Source organism: Octopus sinensis, linkage group LG23 (assembly GCF_006345805.1).
Source record: "Octopus sinensis linkage group LG23, ASM634580v1, whole genome shotgun sequence".
NCBI lineage: Eukaryota > Metazoa > Mollusca > Cephalopoda > Octopoda > Octopodidae > Octopus > Octopus sinensis.
In genome coordinates, this window is record NC_043019.1 from 16,697,495 (window position 1) to 16,719,581 (window position 22,087).

Consider the following 22,087-nt stretch of genomic DNA (forward strand, 5'->3'; position numbering starts at 1 on the left):
GATGTTGATTGTTTCCAGTCTTCCATGGGGAAATATTACTTTGCTTAGAAACAAGAAGGGCATTGGCTATGGAAAAGCAGGCATTAAATGATGATTGAATTTAGGATCTCAGAAATAAATATTCCAGAAAGGATTTCAGTTCAAATTACTTTATTTTTGATAAAAAATCAATTGGGATAAAATCCAATTAAATTTAAAACCTCAAAAACGATAAAATTACTTCCAAACAACAGTTTCTTTGAAATTTAACAGCAAGAATGTAAAAGAATTGAAAAGTTTTATTTTACTATTTTTCAAAAATGGTAAACTGGAATGGAATGTAAAAGTCAATCACCAATTACTTTCAACAAAATGGATTTGTAATCACCGCCGCAGTCATTGCTAACCATCTCAGCAAGTGGCTTTTCATACAATGCTTGAAATTCATCTTTTATGTCTTGCAGATCAACCTAAAGGAAGAAAGGATAAATATGTAAAAAAAAAAGTACAATGTTTGGAAGAATCGGGTCAGATGAGAGACAATCAAAACATTAGAAAAAAGGATCTCAGAGAAAGAAAAAGGATGACATGCTACATCTTGTGGTATTTCTCTTTGAAGACAGAACTTTTTCCAAAATAATTCTAGATTTAATAGAATAGTTTAATTAATAAAAGATGTAAAAGTAACTTTGGAACCAAAGTTTTATAAAGGCCTACAAGTTTTCTGAAATACTTCATTAGAAATATTAATGATATTGTTAACTTACTAATGCCAAAAAAGAATTTAAAACCTGATACAAATAATGTCCAGAGAAGATGTCAAATATTGCCCAGCCAGCAATATTAGATATTTATGGTTAGAGGAGTTGGTTATCAGGAGGAATTCTAAGACAGTTCCAATAATTTTTTTGCAATTGACTTTGTAATAGAAAATGGCAATTCTGAATTTAGTGTCTAATATGAAATGTTAGACAATGCTTAAGACCAACTTCTGCTACAGTATCTGGAATATTTAGGTATACTACTATATTCAAACTTTATGGCCAACTGTCAGAGTTGCATTATTTCTTCTTAATTAGCTTCTAAATTTATTATCATCTTCATAAACTACGTAACTAGTTAACAAGAGAGATTTCCATGTAGGTGTTCCCTTTTGCTTGCTATAACTAAGTCTCCCCTAAACACCCCCCCCCCCCCGATTTATTAGATTCAGTATAAATAATAAATATACACTGAATGTTGTCAAATGGTATGTTTCCTGTAGGATCTAGAAATGTTGCTGGTACAGCTGAAGGTTTATTGGATGTTGCAGTTACAAATCTTTTGGGTGATTTCCAGCCTGTTTTAATGTTTTATCAACAAAAACTATTTTGTGGGGAAAATAGAAACGGACGGTTTGATGTGCTGCAAGAACAAATGAGGTGTTACTACCAAAACAGGAAATGGCATTAGAAAAAGTTCAGTTCGTTTACTACAAACTATCATCATTTAACATCTGACAGGAGTTAGATTTGTTGGATCCGTCTTGTGCTCCAACATCGACTTTGGCATGGTTTCTGCAGCTGGATGGCATCCCCAACATCAACCATGTAACATATTTTGTTTATAAGTGTATATTTTAATTCTATTAATATTTAAAATGGTTGATTGCTTTCCAATAACTCTTCCATGAAAACTTTAGCAATAAAAACATACTTTGTTGATGTCTTTTACACAATATTTTAAATATAGATTCTGAATTTTGTCCAAATAGAAAATATTCCTTCTATTGTAAAATCTTAAGTAGACATGCTTAAATAAAATGGTTTTAGAACAGAACAGAAGATTCAAAAGGAACAGAGAAAATGATTTAGAAATATTTACTACAGAAACTCAGGTAAAATTTAAATATTAGTACCAATATGATATTCATGCAAAAAATACAAACTGTAAGCTTCTACAAAAGAATTTGACTGCATGCAGCTAAGAGAGGCAAACAAAAACAGTATTGTTATTGTGTATGAGGAAACTAAGAGAATCAGGGAGTCAAAAAGAGGAATTTCACACAGAATAAACAAGGGAAAATAAAATTCAACTCAGAAATAGAGAAATAGGAAAGAAAAAAAAAAACAAACAAAAACACACACACCTTTCCATAAAACACCTGCTTGTTTGTTCTTACACCTGTCTTTGACTTATTTTTCTATAAATTTCAACATTATATATATATATATATATATATAGGGAGAATTCATGAAAAAAACGAAAGACGAAGACAGGTGGTGTAGAATACAAGCAGATGTATTAGTATAGCACTCAGGAATTGAAAAAGTACATTTCGAGACTACACACTCTTCCACAGAAAGGAATATATATATATATATATATATATATTATATATAATATATATATATATATATATGGTGGGGGTTTTTTTTTACAATTCCCTGAGACAATTAGCAACATACCTCAATAAAATATTGTGACAAATACTAAATGTATTGTTTAAATACATTGAAATGACAACAGTAATGATGTTCAGTGATTAAAACAGCAGACCCAGTTGGTTGAATCATGGACCTACCTGAGTAATATCATCACCACCACCTGAAATCAACTGATTAAAATGATGTCAGCCAACACATCAGGATAAAGAAACCAATCAAAATACACTTGGCCCAGGAAATCCCTTTTCTTGTGAAGAGGTTGAACAGGAGTTCATAATGTTGGCATTTTAATGTATTTAAGCATTAGAACTAGGAAAGCGTTTTCACTTCAACAACACTCATCGTTTGTAAAGCATGCAGAGAGGAGTTTTAATTTTAGTGTTAATGGATTAAGAAGAAAAGAAGATTAGTTTATCTTGAGAAACAAGGCAAGCTTAAAATTAAAAAATTGTGCCTACCAAAATATCTTCTGTGGATTTCTCTCATTCAGATAAAATCTTGCTCATCACAAACACACAATAACGAGAATACCTTTGCAGGTCTTAATAACCAGAACTGTTATGTTTTTACTTGTTTCAATCATGAGATTGTGGCCATGCTGGGGCACTGCCTTGAAGAATTTTAGTTGAACATATCAACCTCAGTACTTACTTTTTTAAAGCCTGGTACTTTATCATTCCCTTTTGCTGAACCACTAGGTTACAGGGATGCAAACACACCAACACTGGTTTCAAGTGGTGATGGGGAACTAATACAGACACAGAGAAACACACACACATAGATATATAAATACAACAGGCTTCTTTCAGTTTCCATCTACCAAATCCACTTACAAGGGTTTGGTCGGCCCAAGGCTATAGCAGAAGGTACTTGCCCATGATGCCATGCAGTGGGACTGAACCCAGAACCATGTGGTTGGGAAGCAAGCTTCTCACCACACAGCCATGCCTGCTTCCATAAATATATTTAGTATTTATATTTTTCGAATTCTGGATTTTAAATTGCTTTTTTTATGTGAGGGATAGGAGCAGTGACTATCACCCTTGAAGTGATTCATGATGAGATTCATGGAGATGTTCAACTTGAACAGCTAAAGCTTGGTGAAGGGAAAAAACACAAAGAAAGGACCCAGCTGACGTGACTGAAATATTTGCAGGAGACTCAAAAGTCTCATGCGACCCACTGGACGGTTATGGTGGGTTTTTTTTTTGGTTTTTTTTGAAAGTCCTGCAGTTGGATCATATTATCATTTCTTTTCTCTGAATCTTTTTGAAGCTGGCACTCAGCCGGTGCCTATGCAATTATGGTCTGCTGCAATGTGTTTTGCCCTATATTTTATAAAGTCTTTTTTTTTTTTAATCTTTTGACTTTTCCCCTTATCTCATACAGAGTTTCATCTTGTAATGAGAAAAAATAAAAGACTAAGCAAACGGAAAATGTAATTAACAAAACAGAAGATACCAAACGAGCCACCAGTGGGTCAACAGTGACAAACACTATGTGAGCCTTGCTTCACTATATATGACAGAGAGAAAAAAACAACATGGAACTTATTCTTTTCTACTCTAGGCACAAGGTTCGAAATTTGGGGAGAGATGGCCAGTCGATTACATTGACCCCAGAACGCAACTGGTACTTAATTTTTTTGACCCCAAAAGGATGAAAGGCAAAGGTGACCTCGGCAGAATTTGAACTCAACACATAAAAACAGATGAAATACCGCTAAGCATTTTGCCCAGTGTGCTAATGTCTCTGCCAGCTCACCACCTTACATGGCACAATTAAGATATTGTATTGGGACTCGGAAGCAAAACAAGGAACGACACTCAAAAGCGGTGTTAAAGACAATGGCTGATCTTGTCAGAACCACATCAGCTATTACTCCACCATTAGCTATGATCCATGAATCTCACCAAGGCACTAAATGTAAGAGAAACCATTAAGTGTCACACTTATCATTTTGGTGACATTATAAAACTGAGGAATAGGATAATTCCTTAAAAATATAATAGACACAAAATTAATCCAATTTTGAAATTTATTTTATTAATGTACTTTAAGAAAATACATTAATATTTGCTAATAATATCACAAATATTTCTTTCTTTTTATCAAAGCCATTGGCTGTGAATGAAAAACCTGATAGAGGGTTACTGTTAGGAAAAATTAATTTCTCTTTTGCTACTTGATAATCCTCAACAACAATCGTTTATAATCTCCACCACAGTCACTGTCAACCCATTCAGACAATGGTTGCCCATAGATTTCTTGAAAGCACTCCTTTATATGTCCCAAGTCAATCTGAAAAGGGGAAAAACAAGGGCAAGCTCAAAGCAAATTAAAATAAAAGAAATCTGTGAAAATATTGGCAGAGATAAAGATTTGAAACAATGCACACAGGATTCTGTTGCCCGAACTGTTGATAATATTATTACATGTCCAAACATTAATTCAGGGTTTCATCATCATCCTCCTCATCATCTCTGTTACTAGGCTCAGTAAGTGTCAATAAATGAAATTTTCAGATCTGGAATCTATAACTTCTGCTGATTAATAATACAAAAAATACTATTATTATTACTCTTATTACTATAATCACCATTATTATTAGTATTATCATTGTTCTTGTTGTTATTACTATTATCATTATTATTATTAATAGTATAATTGCTGTTGTTATTTAAAATATTATATTAAAAAGCTGTTAAAGCTAGTTCTTCCTCAATGGAGTGAACTTGGTCGTTTCATTCCATCTTATTCTGCACTTCATCAAAGCTTCGCTCCTTTAAATCATTTCAAATATAAATCCATAAATCATCTTTTTTCTCTTAATTTTCTTTTTCTCTATTGCCATGTCATCTGAATTTCTATGAGAATCTAAAGACATCAGTGTTGACCAACTGCAACCATGGAACCATACACAGCTGCATTCCTTGTTTGTTCATTTAACAAAAATCATGTCCACAAGAAATGCATTATGTGAAGTTTAGATATATTTACGTTTACTGAAAAAAATTAGTTTTGTCCGCAGGAAGGATGGCTGGGTTTATTTCCTTCATAGGCTTTTTGAGAGCAACACCATGTTCCTCTTGGATAGTGGAAAACTGAAAATCTGACTATATTTTTTTTAATTCAATGAGATAAAATATTCTTTGACTAAATCCTAACTTCCACCAGAAGGTTCAATTTTCGTTGAGGTGTTGTGGCTGGTATGCCTCAGCCACCTTCAGAGCTATGCCAGTAGAGGACAAACTCCTTGTAGAGTCTTACAAGTGATGGACAGGTCAAAAGGGCAGACTAATGTGAACCACCTCTTCTCAGAGATAAAAATGGGTCTGTATAGGGTCCACATCCCTATCTAGAAAAAAGCAAAGTCACAGAAGCATTGATTACTGTTGAAAAACAAAAGGCCCTGGAAGAGGAAGGCCTTTCCACAGGGGAATAAATAAAGCAGGGCAAAAAAAAAAAATCAAAAAGGGAGCTGAAAGGAAGAAGAAGGATCCAACCGAAGAGAGATGCAGAGAAGAAGGACAAAGTTCGGAATAGTGGAGAAAAATGGTCAATAGTCTGAGTTCCATAGGGAACAAAGGTCTTGAGTAAACTCCAAATTAAAAAGTGCCTCTTCAATTTCAAATTCACTTGCTTTTGTAATTTATCTGCAGAATACAACTGTAAATACACTTCAGCGACAACAGAAAATTGGAACTTATTTAGGACTTGCCCATTCCAGTATTGATACAGTTAGATTCACTATAGACCGTATACTGCTGGCTGTTTGGCTCAACCTTATACAATATGGCAGTCCTGATATATTGTAACAGATTTTCAATTGTACAGAGAAAAGTTAACAGAAGTGAAGTGTTAGAGGTTTACCAGTAATTTCAATTGAAGAATGAAACAAAAACAGTTAAAGTGATTGGAAACAAAAATCTTCCAAATTTCTAGAAACATCATCAAGCAAAACTGCTTCTTTAAATTGATCAAGAATTAATGTGACTCAAATTTCAACTGAATAAATATCAGTTTTCTGAGACACAAAGCTTTGATCTTGGTCTTGGGTTAAAGTAACAATGTAAAGGTTCCACGACCAAACATTTCAAGCTACATGAGACTCAAAGCTACATGTCACTTATCCAATACACGAGAGCTAAACTTGACTTTTTTCCAACCTCTCACTACCCTACAACTCAAAACATTGGGCCATCATCACCACATCATCCTTGCCATTCTAGCACCATGACCACTACCAACATACACACCTTAAATGACTTTTACCTTCCCTCTTGTCAGAGTTGCACAACCATTCCTGCTTTGCCGCGTTGCAGCACAACCCCATTCACATTCATCAAAAGTTACCAATGCCTTTTCCCCCGAGCCCTGCACTTGTCATATCTTCTCACACTCTTTGTACTTCCCATGCTTCACCTGAGAAACGTAGGCACTAAACCGCATCCCACTTATCGTTTGAAAAGGAAAAGCACAGTTGACTTACCTCACTCCTTGATACAATCACTCGAATGAGAGCGCTATCAGTGGTGCCTGCTCCTGACATGCTCTTGTGGAGTAGCTTCGCAAAATACTCGGTCAAATTAGTAGCTGCATCAACTGTTGTAGAGAGAGGGAGAAAGAATTTAATGCTAATGAAAAATGGAGATGAGAAGAAGGAATACAAGTGAATATTGGATATATTTGGGGTTAAATTTACTAATCTCTCTTGGATCTCTAACAATGAACCTAAACATTTTACCTCCCATTGTATACCAACAATATGACAATTGTAGAATATTAGTAGCACCAATGCTAGGAATTGAGGGTTTCAACACTGAATGATTTAGATACAATAAGAAGATCTTGGTGATTATTGAGAAGAATCACTAAAATATTTCAGACAATTGGTGCCATAAAGGACTTGGAATTTCTGAGAGAAAAATTAGAGAAAATTAACATCAGTACTTACTAATAGCAAGATAGCCTTCTTGTACGGCACCAGAAGTTTCTGACTCAACTGCCTCTCGAAGACTATGACCAGCCAGTTCCTGATAAGCCTCAAACGTTGCTCTCAACTGGGGTAGGGTACGGGTGCACAAAATCGAATTGAAAGTGCATTCATCAGTGCCTAACTGTCCTTCTCCATCCTTAAAAAGAAAAAGAAAAAAAAAGGTAAAGAAAAAGAATTACAAATTCTTTTTTCCTTTTTAAATCAAATAAGTTTTCGAGAAGAGTTTTTTTTACAATTTAATTTAATTCCCGTCAGTGAATATTGTTTGATTAAAACCTCCAAAAACAAGGAAACAATAGCGAAATGAAGCTTAGTAAAAAAAACAAAGAAAAGGCATATCTATTGATAATTAACATGCAATTTTGATTAGAAAAATCCTTTGAACGCTCACATCAAAGAGTTTTTGAGCATCTTCAGCAGCCTTATCTGCATCGGGCCACCAATCATTATCTCTTGATGCAGTGCAAAGGGAAACCATCAAACGACGGAAATAACCACTTGTGTCCGAGGAGATGTCTTCTTCCATGGAAACCTCATACTCTACAAAATAATCAAGTTTTTTGAAAAATTAAATTATAGGAATTAATATGAACATTTTAAAAATTATTAATAGTTTTAATATTTACAACTACACATTTTCAGTAAAACAAATAAAAAAAAATCACTGAAAATAATTGAAGCAGATGAATCATTAAATATTTGCAATTAATTAATGTAATTAATTAATTAATTAATGTACGAAATAGATTACAGAATTATTTTTTTTTAAACACAGTTTAATCAGATATTCATTGAATTTACAAATCTGGAAACAACACTTTAATTTACCAATTATATTTCTTTATTACCCACAGGGGGCTAAACAGAGGGGATAGACAAGGACAAAGGGATTATGAGAATTACATCAAACCCAGCGCACAACTGGTACTTATTTAATTGACCCCAAAAGGATGAAAGGCAAAGTCGACCTCAGCAGAATTTGAACTCAGAACATAACAGCAGATGAAATACCACTAAGCATTTCACCCGGCATGCTAATGATTTTGCCAGTTCGCCGCCTTTACCAATTAATAATTAAAATAATTAAGTAAAAAAAAAAAAGCACTTTGAATCGTTAAATATCCGACGCATTGGCCAAATGTACAAGACCTCTGGGGACAAATTGTGAAACATTTAGAGTATAATTTGTCTTTCACAAAAACAAGATTGCTTTTTAAGAGATCATCAGTTGATGAAATTATTAAAACTTATTTTTAATTAGCAAAGTTAACTCTCAGGATCAGGTGATTCTTTTTTTTTTTCTATACAAAATCTAAAGAGAAGTTTCATATTCCCTTTGGGGAATTCTTTTTCTTTTTTTTTTCCGGTAGTTTCACTGAAATCAATCCAATATATTCACCTTCTTCATATTTAGCTTTTATCTCTTCAATTTCTTCGTTTGTTCTGGTCACCAAAATCTCAATAAGTGTGCTCTCATCTGTTCCCATACACTAAATAAAGGGGAAAAAACTGCACTGTTTAAATATATTTCAGATACAAACATTTCGACATCTAACCTTCATTAAATACATCTTAAGATCAAAGTAACAAACACAATTTTACTTTCTGTTTTAATTTTATTTTCCTCAGGCTCTGGAACACATAAGCCTGGTTACTATGGTGAATATAAGTGACACTGGTCCACTGCAGGGTTCAAGGCTAGGGAAGGGGACAAGTTGATTACATGGACCCCAATATTTAATTGATACTTTATTTTATTGACACTAAAGGGACAAAAAACAAAGTTGACTTCAGCAGGATTTGAACTCAGAACATAAAGGACCAGAAGAAATTACAGGATTTTGTCCAATGCTCCAATGATTGTTGCCCTTTCAATCTTACTGGACCCCACTGAAATATCTTGATATCACGAGAATGAAATGGAACAGAAATAATGGTTAATACTTACAGCTATGGCTCGATGGATTTCATGAACATCGAACTCTCTGGGAGAATCAAATAAAGCTACGATCACGTCTTCCAAATTTCCAGACAGTTCGCTTTTCAGATCTTCGATTAAATCCTATAATAAGAATATACAGAAGCCATCATCTCTCCATAAAAACTGGTGCAAAATTATATTAAAGACAGAGAAGAATATTAAAGATTATTAAAAAAATTTTACAGGCCTCCACCCCACAAATGCTTTCCTCCACACATTTAGAAAGAGAAAGATTTTACAAACCATCACGGTCATCATTATTTTAACAGCCACTTTTCTATACTCTCATGGATCAGATGGAGTATGTTTGAGGCAGGTTTTCTTTGTCCAGATGCCCTTCCTGTTGCTAACCCTCACCTATTTCCAAGCTAGATGATATTTCTCCATGACCAGACAAGTTTTTGTTTTTTTTTATGGAAGACAGGAAATGAGCTACACAGCTTGTATGGCATTCATCTGCAACTTTCATACAATGTCAAGCCAAAAAGACAAACACATACACACACAAATATACACAACAGGCTTCTTTCAGTTTTCGTCCACCAAATCCATTCAGAAGACATTGGTTGGGCTAAGGCTACAGTAGTAGACACTACCACAGAGTGGCACTGAACCCATTTTAGAAGTTCTAGGAATTTCCATTCTGAAATAAAAATGGTAATTTGAAAGACATTTACATTTCAAACAATTAACAGGATGTAAGTTTTCTGGAAATTCTTCATTTCATATAATGGAACATACCTCTCCATATGATTGCTTGTATTGTGTTTTGATTTCTTGGCGCTGTTCACAATTATGAGTCACCAAAACCTCAATAATATCCTCTTCATTTGTTCCTAGAAAAGCAGAAAATATTTTGGTCAAATAAACACCTAAAATAAGATTCTTATCTTAGTTCATTCTTAAAAATTATTGATATTTCTTGGCTAAATATTATTCAAAAGTTTGTTCATTTGTCTTAGAACACATGTAGCCCCGTTTATTACTGGTCCATTTATCACTGATCCATTTATCACTGATCTGATATAAGACAATATGCTCAATTGCTAGCCATATTAAACTTATCACAGATTGATCAGTAATGACACAGGTTGGCAATCAGTCAAAAGATTGTACTTCAAAAATGTACCCCAGCAACTACCCAGAATGCACTGACAATCGCTCATGTTTACATGACCATGCTTGGAGACTGCATATTTGTACCCATCAACATGGGACCAGTGAATAGGAAATATATGAAGGCACCTCATCCTAACAAATGATGCAGGTGAGTTTATTCTCTAAAGGAAAAGGTTGAGATTATCCAGAAATTATGTGATGGTGGAAGAGTTGCTGCGGTGAGTTTGGTGCCAAGGAATCTCCCATTCATTCCATTTCCAAAGTGCATGGAATGGAGTCCCATATTGTTGTGTTTTTTGGAGCCCTTCCCAATCCATGATAAACAATGATAGATCGATCATTACATATCCATTTCTTTCTCAGTGTGTACAGCCAACTTTTGTAGGGGTCACATCTAAATTAACCCCCACTGCTCAACTGATACCAATTTTATTGTCTCTGTAAGGATGAAAGGTAAAGTCGACCTCAGTAGAATTTGAACTCAGAATCTAGAGAGCCAGAAGACATGCTGCCAAGCATTTTATCCAACACACTAACAACTGCCTGTTCATCACTTAATAATGGTTTCAAATTTTACAAGGGCAGCAGCAGTTTTGGAAGAGAGGATGAGTCGATTACATCGACCCCAGTGTTCAACTGGTACTTAATTTATCAACCCCAAAAGGATGAAAGGTAAAGTCAACCTCAGTGGAATTTGAACTCAGAACGTAGTGATGTGTGAAATACCACTAAGCATTTCATCCAACGTGCTAACAATTCTGCCAGATTGCCACCCAAGAAATAATAATTCCAATATACAGGATGAGGATTAAAGTCACATCAGCATACTGCCTCTGTTTTCAAAAAATTAGGAAAAAAATTAACTTCATTTGATTTCATCAATTATGTCTAACAATGATTTTGGTTTTAGAGTTGCTAAATTGATAAATAAACTCACCAGGAGATAAAAAAATAAACAAAACGATTAATATGGTAGTATTTTTTGACTTGGCCAAAGAATTTGACATGATGGATCATAAATTACTTTTAAAATTATAGAGATGAGCAACATATGCTTCATTTGTTTTGCAAGTTACCCCTAGGAGAGAAGGTTCTGGATAAAATACAAAGATATATTTTCTAATTATGGAAGGAGCAGACATGGCTGTGTGGTTAAGAAGCTCCACAGTTTCAGGTTCAGTCCCAATGCACAGCATTCAGGGCAAGGGTCTTCTACTGCAGCCCTAATCAGCCACAGCTTTGTGAATGCATTTGGTAGATGGAAACTGAAAGAAGCCTGTCGTGTGTGTCCTTGTCTAGACATCACATGACAATTGTAAATGAGCTTCGTCATCGTCAGACAAGCCAGGTTGTTGGTTTCCAATCTGGGTTAAACATGGCTTAACCCTTTTGTTACTGCATTTATTTTGAGATGCTCTGCGTTTCTTTCAATTAATTTAAAATATAACAAAGAATTTGGTAAATTAACTTAGTTATCATTCAGCTAGCACGAGGAACATAAATTATGTCTACAGGTTGGAAGATTTTAACTCAGAACTTTTGAAAGCAAAACATTTATACTACAGAACCAGTGGCAGTTTCAGCCGGGTTGGTAATGAAAGGGTCAAACAGAATTTGTTGAGGTAGATTGTCTACAGCTGGATGCCCTTCCTGTCACCAACCCTCACCTGTTTCCAAGCAAGGTAATACTTCCCCATTTACAGAAGACTGGAAATAAAGGACACTGCTTGTTTGACAGTGACGCTCATTTACAGCAATCACATACTGGCAAAACCAGAAGATGCCAATGCACACACACACCATATGTATACAATGAACTTCATTCAGTTTCTCTTTCCCAATTCCACTCACAAGCCTTTGCTCACCCCACAATAATAATAAATAATAATAAAAACCAACCAAATCCTCAAAAATAGACTGATTTGAGTGAAATAAATGAAAGCTATCTAATTAGTCCAATCTGGAATAGTATCAATTCCCAAAGTCAATTAAGCCTTGTGATTGCATTTGGTCCAGGTGGAAATTCCAGTCATATGTAGACAGGTGGGTGAAAGTGCTTGTACCTCCAAACAGAGAAGAGAAAAGTCATTGTTAAAAGACAAAGAAATCTTCTGTTACCAAATTCCTCCCTTTTCTCTTTATTATGTAATATGCAAATACAAACAAATAAAATGTCAATGGGAAAGGAATGAGAGTAGAACTGGAAAAGATGAAGAATACCATTAAAAGAAAAAAGTCCAGGGTTATGGGGTCAATGTCCTCTCACTATTTCCCTGTTCATCAGCGCAATTTTTTTTCATTATATTCGTTTACTACACATTATTTTACACCTATTGTCTTTTTTCAATTTTTGTGATGGGAGGTGGGTGGGATGTGGACTCGGATAATTCACACGATCCAGTAAACCCACTTTGACACTGGGTCTCAAAAATGTGGGGAAAAAAAGAGTGTAATAGGTGTAAAATAATGTGTAGTAATCAAATATGAAGAAAAAAATTGCGCCAATGAATAGGGAAGTGGTGAGAGAATTTGGAACATTCCTGAAGTGAATTTTCCAAGTCGTCTCCCCCCACTCATCCGCCAGTGTGCACTTTCTTTTCACATTTGTTTACTACAGGTTGTTTTACACCTATTGCACTATTTTAAAAAAAATAGTTTTGCTACGGTCAAACACTGGAGGTTATGGAACAGTCTAAGAGTATAAGCAACCAGAGTTGTTATCAATTCCTGAAATTCTACAGAGTGGTGCAAAAGTAGGTTAACAGTTTTATTTTTAATGGTGACACCTTGACATTTTGCACAAGGAGGTGCCGCCTGTAATGCAGGATGTGCCCAACTTTGGACAGGGCACCACTACATTATGCAATTCATGTGCGTAATTTCCTCAATGAAACGTTTCCAGGGAAGTGGATTGGGTGACATAGGAGTATTGAATTGCCCCCAATCCCAGACCTAACACACATGGATTTTTTTTCTCTGAGGTGTTGTGAAAGAGAAGGTAGTCCAGAGAAAAGCATACACTCTGCCTCAAGTATAGGGGTTCATTACAGGGGCCTGTCTGGAAATCAACTCTGACCTGGACCTGTGTCATCGCCAGTCAAAGTGCGGTTGGTAGACTCCAAGAATACGACAATGTTCAGGGTAGACATTTTGAGCATTTGCAGAATGAACATTGTACAATGTTTTTTTAAATGGAAAAATAAAATATACAACTGTCAGCCTACTTTTGCACCTGTCTATTTCAAAAGTAATTGAAGCTTACAAAAATTGTTGATTCTGTTCTGTATTCATTCTTCATGCAAAGCTCAGTTGCTTCCAGACTGTTGGACGTTGTTATACATCACTGATCACAATGTGCTTTACATCATTTTAGCTTTCAAATGAAGCCATCCCATTGGCTAGTTGAGCAGGTGAACATCCCTTCTGATTGGATGGCTAGTTTGTCACATGATTATCCATTTACAACTGAGCAGACTGGGGCAATGTGAAAGGAAGGTTTGGCTCAAGAACACAATATGAAGCTGGTCTGGGAATTGAACCCACAACATCATGATCATGAGTACAGCACACCTAACCACAAGGCCATGCAAAAATAGCACTCGAATTATTAAATAGCATTTTAATGAAATCAATAACTAAGCTAAAACCTTTCATGGTTTAAGACTGTTTCTTTTTTTGCCTTATAAAAAGATTACTAAGCTATCTCTGTATCATAGTTAATGCAAATATACACCGTTAATAGGCCAGTCACTGCAGTATTTATCCCAAGATAACATCTCTTATAGGCTTTCTTTTTTTTAACAAAGCATATCCATAAGAGATTAACTCAGGAAGAATACTGCAGCATCAACCGTGTGTGTGTGTGTGTGTGTGTGTGTGTGTGTTATGACACTTAGATGGCTATTTAAATTTAATACCATCTTAATTGGATATACCAGATTACTAAGTAAATATTTTTTTTAAAAACCACACAAACAATAAACAAAAAAGCAAATTAAATAAAAATTATGAAAGTAAATTTTTTTTTTAAATAGTTTAAAGTAAATATTGCATTTAAAATGCAATGCATTAATGAAACTCACCAGACAGTAATTAATTTTTTAAAAATAATAATTAGAAAGTCTTTGATAATAATCAGTTTTTTAAATAAAATATGGTAAAGTATTTCAACAGAACCATGCCAGAAGACAAACCATTAAGGTTCCAATTAGCATCTTCATCATGAAAATAATGTTTTAAATATTTCCAACATTGAAATGTGGATGAGGAATTTGGGGAGGAAAATGTAAAAATATGATTGGTTGAAAGATTTTGTTAAAGGAAACTCCTTACCTAATCCATCCATGGCATTCTTGAGTTTTTCACAAGCTTCCTCACAGTTGAAGTCACAACGTCCTGAAACTGTTGCCTGCTAAAGAAAAAAAATGAAATAATTAGCCAAGAGTAATGCAACATCAATTTGGAATCTTAGAAATTGTTTCTGTTGGCAAAAATTCCTCACATTTGATTCTTCAGATTAATTCATCATCATAGTTTAACGTCTGTTTTCCATGCTGGCATGGGTTGGACAGTTTGACTGGGGACTAGCAAGCCAGAAGGCTGCACCAGGCCCAGTCTGATCTGGCAAGGTTTCTACAGCTGGATGCCCTTCCCAACACCAATCCCTTTGAGGGTGTAGTGGGTGCTTTTCACATGCCACTGGCACAGCAGCCAATCAGGTGGCATTGGCATCAGCCATATTCAGATGGTGCTTTTTACATGCTACCAGCATTTTACAGCAATACGTGAATGTAATTAAGAAACATGGAATGTAATCGTTGAGAAAAGCAGTTAGAAACTGAAAGCCATCAATGATTCGATCTCCATTCAAAAACTGTTTCAATATTGATTCCAAGGAGGAAATCCAATCAAACATCGCAGACTCACCCCACCTCCAGAGACAACTAAACCACCCCAACGGCAACAGGAAAAGCTAATTTTCTTCAAAAGCACAAATAATTAAGACACATAGAAATAGACTTTGTAATATATCACCACCGAATGTGGAAATCTTCCGGAATTGCCAGCACACCAGACAAAACGGTTAGCAGCATTTCTTCCACCTTAACATTCTGAGTTCAAATCCCATTGAGGTCAACTTTGCCTTTCCATCCTTTCTGGATCAATAAAATAAGTACCAGTTGTGTACTGGGATCAATATAATCAACTTATCTGCTCCCATGAAATTGCTGGCCTTGTGCAATAATTTGAAACCAATATAACGCTACTGAACCAGAACGACAAATGCCTCAAAGACAGAAGAAATCTCTCAGCACCTCAGAATCTCTGATGGGTTCTCATGTATAGAATTGCCAAAACTGCATCACAAGACAATAGATGTCTTCTTCAAAGCCAGAAACTACTTCAGGTTCACTAAATATAGTTTCTTCTCTTCCCCCCATCACTACCACAATAGCTTCTACTTTCCCATATGTGGCAATCACCTCTGCTCCTACTTCTACCAAGCCTATACATGACCCCTCTTCTTCTAGCAGGTCCATGTGCTGCAATCCCCTCTGCTCTTCTTGTTATTCCTATTTTCCTCGAGACCCAACATAACAACACCCACCCTCTACAGGTTCAGATTGACCTCACCAGCCTCAGAAAGCTTGCAAGAAATCATGAGGCCTGCCCCCACCCAGCCACACACACCTCACTTAAACTATTATTTTGTTTATGCTCTCTTTACTCTTTTACTCGTTTCAGTCATTTGACTGCGGCCATGCTGGAGCACGGCCTTTAGTCGAGCAAATCGACCCCGGGACTTATTCTTTGTAAGCCCAGTACTTATTCTATCGGTCTCTTTTGCTGAACCGCTAAGTGGCTGGGATGTAAACACACCAGCATCGGTTGTCAAGCAATGCTAGGGGGACAAACACAGGCACACAAACATATACACACACATATATATACATATATTCATATATACGACAGGCTTCTTTCAGTTTCCATCTACCAAATCCACTCACAAGGCATTGGTCGGCCCAGGGCTATAGCAGAAGACACTTGCCCAAGGTGCCACGTAGTGGGACTGAACCCAGAACCATGTGGTTGGTTAGCAAGCTACTTACCACACAGCCAATATATTTTTTTTCAAAAATTAGGAGCCAACAAAGGAATTCACCAACATTACCAAGAATTACAAGTAAACACGGTGCTAATAACTATTATAGTTATCATTTATGGTTTCTTTTCATCAGAACTTAATTTCAGTTGCCTTAGTATCAGGCATCCTCCAGGGGCCAACAGTAGCAAAGACATTTTAGTCTTGCTAGGCTGGCTAAAATTACCACCACATTTATTCCGTTTTAGATGGAGAGTGCTTTCCATAGTATATGGGCTTTTCCAAGAATCTTCAGTTTGCTGCTAGAGAGGAGCTGTTTTCACAATAATGGTATACATCACTGATCACAACGTGCTTTGCATCATTTTAGCTTTCAAATGAAGCCATCCCATTGGCTAGTTGAGCAGGTGAACATCCCTTCTGATTGGATGGCTAGTTTGTCACATGATTATCCATTTACAACTGAGTGGACTGGGGCAATGTGAAAGGAAGGTTTGGCTCAAGAACACAATGTGAAGCTGGTCTGGGAATTGAACCCACAACATCATGATCATGTAGAATTCTTTTGTATTCTCCCAGAATAATATGCTTTGCCTATGGAATGCTGAGCAGTTTTTGTCTCTTGCCACTCGTTTGGTTTTAATTGTAGTTTTGGTTTGGAGATTTCAATCTGTGAATCCTTTGTTTTCTTGTAAAGGTCAGGTTCAACAGTTTTTCTTATTAGTTTGTTGGGTTTATGAGTTTCCCCTTTGCTTGTTTCAAGTAGAAAAGCCATATCAGTTCTTAGTTGCATTATCAGCCAGTTTATTCTGTCCATCCATGCAGGCTGTTTGTGTACATTGCACCTTCTTTTTTTTTTGCCTGTCCCTAATTTTAATACCACAGTTCTGAGTTGCAACAGAAGCAACTGAGTAAAAGAGTTGCCCAATCACTTTGAGCGCATTTTCTCTACTATTCTCAAGGAGTTGTCGTATCAGCTTTCCAAGTGTTTGATCAACTTCTTTGATTACTTGTCTCTTCTTAGTATTAAAGATTTTGTGAAGTGGGGCTCTTTCATGGAAAGGTTGATGTACTTGTATAAGATATTGTTCCATTTAACAATTCATTGCTGATGCGACCATTTATAGTATTTTTAGTCTCAACTGATGGTCCACCTTCATAGGGTTCTGTGTACCCAGTTTGCTGGTTTCAGTTAGTGATTTCAGGGTTCTTTTGCCTGTGGGTATAGGTGAGCGTGTGTTATACTGAGCTGACTTTTGACTGATCTGACTATTTTGTCAATTTCGCTGTCAGTCTTTTATCTTTTAGGATATCACGTCTTGCACCTCCTACTTTATTACTGTAGGCCTCGATTTGTGGGGTTGATGTTTCTGGGTTTAGTGTTGAATAATAATAATAAGCATGCATAACTTCGATATATTCCTTCTGAGTCCATTTCTGTCTTGTATTTTTATTTTTTTTAAATAGATTTGGTAGTTGATCCTGAGCGTCAGTTTTGGGAATATCCCTGGTTTGATTTGCTACAGGTTCTTGAGGAGGTTGGTCCTGATTTAAAGACTTTTCGAGCTCAGTATCAGAACCTAAGGTCACTGATGAACATGTTCTTTGAACAACATGAGTTCTAGGGGGTATTTCCATGGTTGGTATCCAGGGCCATGCTCTAAGTGCCCAGGGTTGACTTGGCCATTGAACCTTTTGGGGTTCATAAAATAAGTACTATTTGAGCACTGGAGTCAGTGTAGTTAACTTACCCAACCCTTAAAATTGCTGGCCTTGTATTACTATTTGAACAATTATTATTCTTTTAACTCAGGTTTTGTTGGAACTCCTGGAGTTTTGCACACAAAGTTGTGGGTCTGATACCTGCAGCCTCTCGTATCTGTTCTCTTCACCTGTCTAATACATTCCCGAAGATTCTGGCCATGCCAAGGCAACAAACTTTTTGCAACAGCTCTACTGGACACTCTGGTCCCATTTATGTTCCTGTCAATATCTTAATTCTGTCCCCAAGGCCCAACAACAATCACCACCATCAACAGTCAGGCTATCTCATATTTAAGAGGATTGTATATGTATTTTTTAGCCTTCCTTTTTAACTATCAGGAGTCAAATTGGCATGCAACATCAATACTAGAGGACATGTGGTTTACCTTGTCCTCCACCACGAAACCTAGTTTAACTCAGGTTTTGTTGGAACTCCACAAAGTTGTGGGTCTGATACCTGCAGCCTCTTGTATCTGTTCTCTTTACCTGTCTAAGATCCTCTATATTACCGCGAGGAGCGACCAGTTTGATATCGTCGGCAAATAGAAGGGTGTGTTGCGTGAGGTCGTCGGGCAAGTCATTTATGAAGACTAAGAACAACAAGGGCCCAAGCACTGAACCTTGAGGCACGCCACTGCTCGCACTGGAGACGTCGGATCGCGAACCATTAACTTGGACTTGGAAGGAGCGATCTGAGAGGAAGGCACCAACCCATCGTACAATATCCGGATGGAAACTATATGCTTGAAGCTTGACACACCGCCGCCGTGGTGATCTCATTCTCGCCCACAACATCATAAGCGGAAAGTGTAACCTCTCGAAAGAGCTGTTCTTCACTCCTGCTCCAGAGCGTCGGCTGCGGGGTCATTCCGAAAAGCTCTACCTGCGACGATTTCATCTTAATTGAAGGAGAGGAGCTTTCTCCGTCCGGGTTGCGGATCCGTGGAACAAGCTGCCAGACGAGATGGTGAAGATGCCGACGACCTCAAGTGGCCTGAACTCTTTACATGAACACCACCCTGTACTTAACTCCACGTCCCCCTACATGGCCTTGCTATTTGCTTTTGAGCCTAACTAACTAACTAACATGTTCAAACACCTGGTTTGTTTGGATTGGGAAATCCCACAGCATTTTGCAGTTCTCTAACTCAGCCACTCTGTGGTTTGTGTTCACACCATGTCTTGCTTCTCTCTAATCCCCACTTTTCACAGCTCCTAAAGCAGCATTTTAACTTCCTCATCATGTTGCCACAGTTTATATTGGTTTTGGGCAAGCCAAGGGTGTTCATTCACAAATGAGTAATGGTTTCATCAAATCCATTACAAATTCAGTACAATGCAAACATTTGCTCATTTCTAATTATTATTATAAAAGTGGTGAGCTGGCAGAATTATTAGCACACTGGACAAAATGCTTAGCAGTATTTCGCCCGTCACTATGTTCCGAGTTCAAATTCCACCAAGGTCGGTTTTGCTTTTCATCCTTTCGGGGTCAATAAATTAAGTACCAGTGAAACACTGGGGTCTATATAATTGACAAATCCTCTCACAAAATTGCTGCCCTTGTGGCAAAATTTGAAACCATCATCAATAATATCAATATGCTAACTTTCTGTTTTTGTATGTATTTATGTACCTGTGGTGTGTGTCACAATTATTTCAAAGGAAGATATAAAAAAGTTGAAGGGAGAGATACATAGAAAAAGAGAACTAAAAGGTGTTAAGCAGAGGAGGTATACTTGAAGTGAATGGCAAAGTGGGAGAAAGGAAGTGAGAGAGAGAGTGAGAGAGACAGTGAATGGTGACAGAAAGGAAGGTGGCATTCCTTTTTTTTTTTTTTTTAGGAGAGCATTGTAGTTCTCTTGAAGCATTGTGTATTGTTCGTAAAGAAAAGTTTTTAACGGTACAACAATGCTCTATAATACAGACAACGGGCTATATACCTGTTGCAATTTAGTCATCCATAGTCTGATGATATTTCAGAATAAAATTCCTTCTTCAGATATTCTTGGATGGAGTCGCTGCTATAATCAGTTTTCCAACAGTTTTTCTTTTTTTTTTTTTGGAAGTGTCTCAGCAGTGGTCTCACGAAGCTCCTTCCTGAATTCCTCATAAGAAGTGCGTGAGGTCAGCCATTCTCAATCTCGTGTGTGCTGGTACATCCATAGTGCTGCTTCTAAGTAATGTATTATACATGCAGCTTCCTCCCCCCACACACTTTTTTCTCTTTTTTTTTTTTTATAAAAAATAGATGAGCACATTATCAAAAATGAACCTACATGCATCCAGATGTAGCTAAACAATATATTAACTGCCAACCTCCAGCCTGTTGTTAATTTGGGGTCTGAGTATGAGTATAGCTTCCTTAATTCTTAAATTACCCAAATTTCTTTCATTGGCTTCAATTTTGAGTTATGCTTTTGTCGGTGTTCTGGTATCTGTCCAGATGTTTTCTGAAGGAGGAGGTTCTTGTGTTCAGATGTTCTTTGATGCAGACGTGTAACGGTCTCTTGTTGTGCTACCCACATAGAACTTGTTGCATTTGTTACATTGTATTCTATACAACAACATTTACCCTTTGGCATAAATCTGTGTCACGGATGGGGCAGTTTGCTAGTGTGCATTGATTGCTGTCCCTTGCTCATTTTTTTGCAAGGTGTCTTCTCAGAGAGGGGCCAGAGTGGGCTGGTTGTATGTCTAGCCCTTCTCTTCTTATGGCTCTTCGGGTGGCTGTAGTTATCCTCTCGCTAAAATGGGCTATTTTAAGGAAGCATGTGTTGCTGGGTTTTCTATGTGATCGGCGTGTTGGCCGTCTTGGGTACTTAAACCAATTTACAATGGATCTAGGATACCCATTAGTTTTCAATATATCTAGAAAGCGTGTAGTGTGGGTCACCTTGTCCTCTGTCCTGCTGCACTTACTCTGGATGCGCACAAGTTCATTTCTGGTGTATCCTATTTTGGCACCGAGTGGAAGGGATGAACTGTATTAGACAAACACATCTCTACTGGCTGCTTTCCTGTAGAACTTGGTATGGATTTCCCTTTCTTCTGTTATTTTCAGTTGGAAGTCAAGTAGTGATAGCGATCCAGTGATGTCGGGATATTCTATAGGGAACTTTATGTTCATGTCCATGTTATCGAATGTCGTGAATATTCTGTCATCCTTTTCATGGGAGGATGTCAGTATGAGGATGTCATCTACGTACTTGGTGAAGAAGGAGCGTGAGTGGCAGATGTGAACCATCTGGAATGTTATTATTATGATTATTAAAGCAAGCTGCCAGAATCGTTAGCACACTGGATGAAATGATTAACAGTATTTCGTCCACCACTATGTTCTGAGTTCAAATTCTGCTGAGGTCGACTCTGCCTTTTATCCTTTTGGGGTCAATAAATTAAGAACCAGTGAAACATTGGGGTCAATGTAGTTGATTAGTCCCCTCCCCCAAAATTTCAGGCCTTGTGCCTATAGCAGAAAGGATTATTATTGTGGAGAGCTGGTAAAATGTTAGAGTATTGTTTTGGCTTTTTATGTTCTGAGCTCAAATCCTATCCCGGTCAACTCTACATTTCATCCCTCCAGGGCCGGTAAAAAAGAGTACTGATTGAGAACTGGAGTTAATGGTTTTCTCCGTTCAAAATAGCAGGTCTTATGCCAAAATCGGAAACCATTATTATCATTTCTAACATCAGCACAGGGGCCAGGAAATTGC

At 36.8% G+C, this 22,087-nt stretch overlaps 1 protein-coding gene across 2 annotated transcripts in view; it reads right to left on the reverse strand.

The window, feature by feature from the left end:
* Positions 1-260: 260 nt before the first annotated feature.
* Positions 261-22,087, reverse strand: part of LOC115223479 (annexin A13) — a 32,047-nt gene continuing 10,220 nt past the window's right edge. The window contains exons 2-9 of one of the 2 annotated variants that reach the window (XM_029794076.2): positions 14,837-14,915; positions 10,127-10,221; positions 9,353-9,466; positions 8,804-8,894; positions 7,796-7,944; positions 7,363-7,540; positions 6,898-7,010; positions 261-449 (exon numbers count right to left, since the gene is read on the reverse strand). In XM_029794076.2, coding sequence (XP_029649936.1) covers positions 327-449; positions 6,898-7,010; positions 7,363-7,540; positions 7,796-7,944; positions 8,804-8,894; positions 9,353-9,466; positions 10,127-10,221; positions 14,837-14,915 — 942 coding nt within the window. In that variant the 3' untranslated portion in view covers positions 261-326. Of the gene's footprint in view, positions 450-4,510; positions 4,707-6,897; positions 7,011-7,362; positions 7,541-7,795; positions 7,945-8,803; positions 8,895-9,352; positions 9,467-10,126; positions 10,222-14,836; positions 14,916-22,087 lie in introns of those variants that run through there. The other variant, XM_029794077.2, reaches the window with a different exon arrangement.